Source organism: Cimex lectularius, unplaced genomic scaffold (assembly GCF_000648675.2).
Source record: "Cimex lectularius strain Harlan isolate CLEC.00 unplaced genomic scaffold, Clec_2.1 scaffold157, whole genome shotgun sequence".
NCBI lineage: Eukaryota > Metazoa > Arthropoda > Insecta > Hemiptera > Cimicidae > Cimex > Cimex lectularius.
In genome coordinates, this window is record NW_019392767.1 from 25,865 (window position 1) to 34,591 (window position 8,727).

The 8,727-nt window shown below is 32.1% G+C and overlaps 1 protein-coding gene across 2 annotated transcripts; it reads left to right on the forward strand.

Annotated features, from left to right (window-relative positions):
- The first annotated feature begins 1,798 nt into the window (after positions 1–1,798).
- On the forward strand, positions 1,799–5,895 carry LOC106670003 (cholecystokinin receptor-like). Of its 2 annotated transcripts, none has more exons than XM_024227518.1 (5): positions 1,799–2,091; positions 4,309–4,467; positions 4,531–4,700; positions 5,212–5,424; positions 5,487–5,895. In XM_024227518.1, the coding sequence occupies exons 1-4, from the start codon at positions 2,046–2,048 to the stop codon at positions 5,395–5,397; spliced, it is 561 nt and encodes a 186-aa protein (XP_024083286.1). In that variant the 5' UTR covers positions 1,799–2,045; the 3' UTR covers positions 5,398–5,424; positions 5,487–5,895. The 2 variants fall into 2 exon arrangements, with proteins under 2 accessions (XP_024083286.1, XP_024083285.1); XM_024227517.1 differs by having other exon boundaries at positions 1,802–2,091; positions 5,484–5,895.
- The last annotated feature ends 2,832 nt before the right edge of the window (positions 5,896–8,727 follow it).

Below are 8,727 nucleotides of genomic sequence, written 5' to 3' on the forward strand. Positions count from 1 at the left end.
ATCGTATTATGAAATGTTTTCTTTCATAAAAAAGTATATCTATAAAGGATCACAAACTTTCGTTTCATTGCGGACGAAGTGCAAAAAGTTGTTGACTGCTGTAGTAGGAACATAATTATAGTTATTAGTTCTTAATTTATAGATATTTTGTCAGTTCAAGTTTTTATTTATTATTATAGAGATCATGAGGTTTTTTCACATCCTACGTGTATTTGTAAAATTTAAACAATGTTTATAAATCCCAGGCCATGAAGATGATCTCAATAAAGATCGAAACGTTGGCACGATTAAAAAAATGTTTTTCTTACCTTCCTACCTCACACCAGACCGCACCTCACGATCTACAAATAATCATTGGCTAACGGTCACTAAATACCACACATTTTTATTTGTTATATAACATTCTTGGAATAACAAATCATTTTAATCGATCGGTATACCGAGTGTAATTGCTTTCTATTCACACAGAGAGAGGAGTGCAAAATCGTATCGTTCGCTGCAGAAAGCCATTCACTGATAGTTTTGAAATTTTGAAAGTATTCAATCTTAACGAAAACCCAAAATTTTAATAATTTCATTTTAAAATGCCAGTTTTCTACTCTAATAGAAATAGTAAACACAATTAACTTTATAGCTTTTATTTTAAACGCAATTTTACAATTTTTCGTCAGAAATTAATTGAGAGCGCGCAAGCTTCATTTTTGTTATTTCAAAACGGGATTTTTGATTACTTACTTGCAAAAAAACATCTTAATGCCTTTATCATAGTTATATTCGTAATGAGCGTTAAATTTCCTATAAGGATAGAGGTTTTCAGAATTTATTCTTATCTTCTTTACACTACGTGTTTCAACAGTCTGTGAATTATTGTGAGTGTGAGTCCATCTGAGTCAATAGGTCCGATTGTTTTTTGCAAGGTGTCCATAATATTGGACAGTTTGCTGTAGTCCAATCGTTTCGAGAAAAGTTTCATTGAATTTAGCGTATAGCTAAACATACAAAATTTGGGGAACTTGCCTTAGGTCTGGTGGAAACTCCGACGCTAAGCGCTCTTCGCAGGAAGTGTGTAAAAGGGAAAATAAAAAAGACCATCCCTAAGAAAGATCAGTCACTGAGACTTTTGCAATTTGCAGTGTAGTACAATCGTTTATCCTGTTTGGTTGAGTATTAAGAAGCTCGTCTACACCCAAGGTACCGATGTTGCAACATCCATTCCAAAATTAATATTAATTGTGCTCATGTTCATTTTTGTATAACATTTTGTAAACACTGTATATTAAAGGATGTCATTGCGTATTTTGTTTTTAATCTTAATCATCGTGATCTTGAATCTAGAACGACTTAATAAAAAGACAAGATAGCCTCAAATAGGTTGTTGTTACTGAATTTTTTCCGCTTTTTGCGTTTTGGCCCCGCCAGATCCTGAACTGTCGTCTGTGCCTGCTCCGCAACGTTTTCTATTTTCCCAGTTTCCAGAGAATAAATAATTTTGACAATCTCTTTATACGTCCTTTTCTTTAAGATAAGATAAAGTAAGGCCATTTTACTTTTGTCTTTCATTGCTTAGATTTTTCATTCTAATTATGTCCTAGGAACTTAATGAGTAAATGCACTTCATATTCTCATTAATTGGCCTATACTATATTCACAAAGTCCCAGGTTATATACGAACCGGTAAGTCTGATAATCAGTAATCAGTCTGATTTCCTAAGAGAAACAATGCAGGGATTGTTTGACCTTAGGTGAGAAAGGAGGCCCCCATCGCTCCACCGCTAGATTAAAATACCGTTATTTACTACATCGGCTTTCGATGCCACCCGTTGATAAATTAAATAGAATGTAAATCGGGACACGAATCAGGAAAACGATTAATCACTGGCAACTTGTTTTCAGCGTCGAGCGTCGCAGTCAGCGGATGGACACTTGTTTGCCTCTCAGTAGAGCGATATTATGCCATTTGTCACCCGCTGAGGTCTAGGACTTGGCAGACGCTGAAGCACGCCTACAGGCTCATTGGGGCCATTTGGGCGTCCAGTTTCGTCGTCATGTCGCCAATACTCTTCCTCAGCCAACTAATTCCGACGAACAACGGTAAACAAAAGATTGGAACAGACTATTTTACAAAATTGTTACGAGTAATATGTAATAAATAGTAATTTATATTGTTATTTACACCAGATAACGTAATACATTTCTTCTTTCCGTTTTGATTGGAAAGAAATATATTTATATGTACCCTTAAAGTCCTAAATTAAATTGATAAATCTATACACTATATTTCTTTAATCAAACTATTACTGTGTGCACTGTTAGCACGAGCAATAATACTAATGGCTACTAAGTAACAGCTTTTTTTCTCCCTCTTTCACACGCTCTCTCTCATACACAACCACTCTTCTCATACACACCCCCTATCTTTCTCTCTCACTCCCTCATTCTTTCTCTCTCTTTCTCCCTCATTTTTTGTATTTCATTCTCTTACCCTTGTTACTTTCGAAGGAATGTGTCAATTAATTTATTTAACAATACTAATTAAATTACTCATTTTTTCTTTCCACTCTGTCACTCCCCACCTTTCTCTCTTTTTCTCTCACTTTGTCCAATTTTCTATAATTTCAGATAGATTTATCATTTTTTATATTTCATTCTCTTACTCTTGTTACTTTCGAATGAATGTGTTTTAATTAATTCATTTTCACAAAACTAATTAAATGACTCGTTTATTAGTTTCCCTCCGTCTGTCACTTTTTTTCTCTCTTTGTCTCATTTTCTATAAATTCAAATAGATTTTTCTCTGTCTATCTCTTCCACCCTCTTTCGCTTTTCCACCTTCTGTCCACCCTATCACTTTTTCTCTCTCACTCGCTCTATCTCTATCTATCTATGTATCTACCTATCTGTTTNTCTCTCTCTCTCTCTCTCTCTCTCTCTCTCTCTCTCTCTCTCTCTTCTCTTCTCTTCTCTTCTCTTCTCTTCTCTTCTCTTCTCTTCTCTTGCTCTATTATATACATTCAAAAGAAACGATTTTGTATTTGTAGAAGCGAAGGAAGATAGAGAGATTTCTCTCTTTCTAAAGTAAATTCAGATTTGTCTTCTTTAATAACCAGTGTCCATTTTTCTATTTTCCTTTTTCATTGGTTAGCTTCAGAACAAACTGCGTGAAAAGTGCCTCTTCTAACTATTGTTAGCAATATAGGTAACTATTATTTCAATTAATTATACTTTTCATCTCAACCAAGGCCTTATATAAAAAGTATAATTAATTGGGTCAATTATGACTTCTAAACATATGTGCAGTAACTATTAATTAATTATTCTTTTTATGTAAGGTCTTGGTTGAAACGAAAAACTTAGTGTCACGAGCGGGATTCGAACCCATGACCTTCAGCTGAATACCCCACTGCTCTAACCACTTGAGCTAATGTGACATCGATCCACTCGGACACCAACTCCCCATCTCAACCTACAAACTTTCAAATTTTCCCTCCTTTTTGCCATATTTTCAGTGGGTTCGAATCCCGCTTGTGACACTAACTTTTCATTTCAATCAAGACCTTACATAAAAAGAATAATTAATTGAAAGAAGTAATTTGGTCAATCAGACCAATAAACATAATGGATTTAGTAACAACTATTAATGTTAAGATCTCCTCCTTTGGTGTGCGAGGTGATGATACTATAATTTGATCCTTATCAAGGCATACATCCTCCTGTTGGCCTTTTTGGATCTTGGTCTGCCTAGTCTCGTTGGATTGGTCACACACTCTGAAGACTACAAAATGTGGAAAGACGAGCCCAGCGTGGATAGGCATATCAAGATTATCAAATATAATTATTTTTCTATATAAATGTATCATTGTTTTTCTTTTTTTAATTGTAGCATTGTTTTTTTTATTGTTTTTTAACTTCTGTGTTTTCTTCCTTATCGATACATAATTTAATTTAATGATAAAATTGAATGTTCAAAACAATTAGTCCAGTTGGAACAACCAGAATAACTGAAAGTACCCTACAAAAATTCATTTAAAAATTCCTAAACCGTTTAACAATTAAAATATAAAAGTCCTTCATGTTATTCGAGATTACAAAATATAATAATTCGTTTAATTGTATAAAAAAGGTTTTCCATTGATGGGCATGAAATATGTTTTAATTGAAATCTGGGGAAATAAAATTTGTTCTCGTCATTACAGCTTTTTTTTATTTTTGCAATATCACTTTCCTGTCTATATCAAATTTTCAATTTAAATGTACCATCCTATTTCAAGCTGAAGCTGGGGGGAAAACTTTTACCCTTTGGTTTTACAGGTCACAAAAAGTGCAGGGAGATCTGGCCGAGCGACGATGTCGAAAAGGCCTACAACCTCCTGCTGGACTTTTTGCTGCTCGTCTTGCCACTCATCGTCATGGTCACGACCTACTTCCTAGTGGCAAAGACTCTCTGGCAGGTCTACGAAAACCAAACCGGTAAAATGGATTCATCAGATGAAATTAATGTCAGTTAAACATTTTTATTTTTCTGTTCGACAGATTCGAGAGACAGGCAAATGTCGTGGAAAAACGGCAAAACCAGCCCCAACCTCTTGAGAAGATCGAATACGGAAAAAGCCCTAAAGAAGAAGAAAAGAGTAATAAAAATGCTATTTGCAGTAGTCCTGGAATTTTTCATATGCTGGACGCCTCTCTACGCGATCAATACAGTACGTTTATTTATTTTAAGGTTCAAAGCTCCCTTACATGTACATCTAGGAATAAATTTAGTTTTATAAATATAGTAAAATATTAATAAAATATAAAAAATTTTGAATGTAAGCTTTAACGAAGCAAAAACCCTCGACTTTCTTTAGCCTCACCTTTAACCAGGTAAGGGCTGAGGAAGGAGTTAAGTTAAATACCCCTATTCTTGATAACAAAATTTTAGTAAATTGGCACAATCCTCCGGTTTAGGGTGTCTCCCTTAGGTATGGCATGGTTGGGGTGGTTGCATATTGCTTTTTGATCATAATTGTGCTATAACACATCACAATATGTAAATACTATTTTACACATAAAATACACACCTTATCAAAAAATCATAGTTATATATGCAGATAGTTTTCAAACAGAAAACATAAATTACCATAAAATTTCCTAAATTTTAGTACAATTTTTCTTTTCAGAAAAATAAATAAGATGACGCTATGATTAGCATAATCTTGCTTTTAATTATAGATAGCAATGTTCGCGCCGGCAGCCGTTTATGAAAGACTGGGCTCCAAAGGGATATCGTATCTTCAATTGCTCGCCTACACATCGAGCTGCTGTAACCCGATCACTTACTGTTTCATGAACTCAAGCTTCAGAAAGGCGTTTTTAAAGCTGTTTGGATGTCTTCGGGAAGAAGGCACAGCCAGCTGACAGTCCATCAGATTCTCGAATAATAGTGTACGATTAATTTTATTACTGTCCTACCTTTATGGTGTTAACTTTCTTCTTTCTTCCAGAAGGTTAAGCATGTCCAGCAGGAATCACAATTCACCCACATTTAAGATAAATTCCGTAATTAATACACATAAAAGAAATCAGCATTCAAAACAGATTAAAACTAAGTCTCCAGCTTACATTTGTCTCGATAATGTAGCTCAAAGATGGTTTTGACAGTAAAAATACAAAACATATCCTAAATAGTTTAATAGGGCAACGAACTAAAATAAACCAAAACCAAGATATTGTAAATATGTAAATAGAGCAAATAAACTTTGTGTTTTAAATTGTATATTCCAGAAACTCTGCTTGTTTTTTAAGCATAGTTATGAGCAAGAGAATTTGCAGTTGCTTGGAAAGTGTTGAACTATTTTTAATAAGTTTCATTCTTTGTAAATATTGTACACTTTTCTCATGTATTCTAATTATAAAAGTTAAAGTTTGATGTAAAATATGTATATGGGGCTGTAATATAAAACAATATATATGAATTTTAGGTTTTAAATTAATAAAAGGTGCAATACGAATATTAATTTTTAAAAATAAGCTCACATCGTTATCATTTATTCCTAAAACTCAATTCAAGAAATATATGATCATTTAATGTTTACTAGTTTAAGCTGTCACTGATGATTTTACCGGTTTTAATTTTTAAAAAAATTTGAAATATCCTTTTTAAAAAAGGAACTGTTTCCATTTGACCATTTACAACAGATACTCAACGAAAACTATAACCATTGATTTTTTTAGATTGGTAGTTATCATGTATTTCATCCAAGAGAATGATAAGGGTGCATCTCAAATAGGAAAATTATTTTAATTTTTTTCCCTCAGAGAAGCTTACGATGGCTAGGTTTTCCTTCTATTGATTTTTCACCCAACTGTGGACTTTGTACCCTGAAAGAATTTCATATTGTTTAATATATCCAGATCTATGAAAAATCTTGTTCAATTGTAAACTTTGTATCAGTAAAATTTGTCTAAAGAGTGAAAAAAAAATTTAAGTGGTTCTTCCATCAACATTTTTCCACCTGACTGAAAAAATAAAGAGTTCTAGACAATATTGGCAAATATGATGTATATTAATATGACCTTGTATGATTATAATTTATAATAAATAATAAAAATTAAATTAAAATTAAAAATTAATAAAAATTCTAATAAATAATACTTTTATTTATAAATTTAATGTGATCCATTAATTTAAACTTTTAACACAACACTTCACTTTTCTCACCAGGAAGGAAATTGTGCAGCCATTGACGTGTTAAACATTCTAGAGGATTTTCAGGAAGGGTTCAGGATGAAAGGTGTTGAACTAGGGGGTCAGGATGAGGGTCTAGGGTAGTATCAACTTCTTCGAGGACAAATGGGATTTGAAGTTCTTTTAGGATAATAGTAAGATTGGATAAGAAATGGCTTGGGCAGTGATTTTGGATTAGAGTGACTGAATTCTTTGAAGATTGGAACGCAGAGGACAAGGTTGGTGGATCATGGATTTGGACCTAACTTTTTTTGGCGATTCTACACTCCAAAATATCGGACACATATCTGCCACTTCTTGTAAATAGGCCCTGGTCTCACCGAAACCTTTTTTCTTTTTTTTAATATTTTATTTCGCCTTTGTACATGCTCAAATCAACTATGTGAAATTATCATTTTACAGCATTTTTTATGTAGACTGCAATAAAAATATACTAAAAAGCTATCAAAATTTTTCAATAACCATAAATTTCTAAAAACCAAATATTTTTCAAGTAAACTAGGTCATAACTTTTTTATATATATACTAATATGAAATTTCGTTTTGCATCTCTAGAGACACCTAAATATAAATTTTTGTTTGAACTTAAATTCAAAATTCAAATTCAATCATTCAAAAACAGCTAAAAGGATTTTAATGTCAGACAGACCATTAAAATATATAACATATTTTTATAAGAAAATACACAAAATCACATAATTATTCATCAAAAATTAACCTTTTTTTATAAAGGAAATAATAGTCTGATTTAATGTCTGATGCAGTTATAATATGAACTTGACAATTTTTTTAAAAATTAATTATCCACCATGAAAATTGGTCCACTAGCTTTTTAGAAAAATAGTGTTAGAGCTTCCGCCAGGAATGTGAGTCAGTCAGGCCGTCGAAATTATCAGTCAAAAAATTAATTTACACCAATTTCCACAAAAGTGTTTTATAATGCTAAAATCACGACAATGAGGTCAAACCCAAGTTTTCAACATTTCTGTCCTTTGCTTACAGAATTAATATGTTAATAATTATTAATATTTAATCATTTTAATTATTTAATAATTTTAATTCCGGTGATTCACCAACCTGGTCAGCCCCTTGTTAGTTGAAAATCACAGTTCGATTCCTTATGTCCAAATCAAAAACTATGTAGTAATGAGGTGTTTGTTTTGAATTGAAAGTTTCGTTCTGTTGTCAAGTCTTGTGATTTGTATCAAGCATAATTGTATCAGTTTGATTCTTTTGAGTCGTGTAAGGGGGTCCCAAGCTTTTGTCCCATATTGAGGAAGACAATGGTTGCAATAATACTCTTAAATCTGAAATTCAATGCAGAATGTTAAAAAAAAAAAAAAATTAAAAACAAAACAAATACAGTCAACTTCATAATTCGAAACCCTAGTGAACTAATTTGAATTATCAAGAGGAAATAAAATAAAAATTATTGTCTTCTTACTACATTGCATATATATAAAAACAACAACAATAAGTAATAATAATGAAAAAGTAGGAATAGGTCAACTGTAAAATTGAACATTGTTTTGCATCATTTAAAAAAATTCATAAAGCGGTTTTTGTTTCAATTTGGCCTGGTATGCTTTGTATAAATTATTTTTCAAAATGACCAGTGATCAGAACACATTGACACACTGACAACAAACTAGAGAAAACTCAAAGAAACTTTAGGCAGAAACAATACATGGAAATTTAGAGGAATCACAAAGAAAAAAAAAGGTAGATCCAAAGTGGCTCCATTTTGATTTATAGAATGCTCTCTCTTTCCCTTTGTTACAAAACACATTTTCTTACCGAGTGTATCAAAATACACAGAATTTTTTCAGTTTACCAAATTGACCTGTTGAGAAGTTCATATTAAAAACAACATAAGTAATTTAAATTACAAAGTTTCGAATTAATAATTTGACTGTATTTTAAAAAATCATACATTAAAACCCAAAACACCCATTTATTCCTATTTCCATTCTCAATGTTAAAAATGCACAGTAAAACCA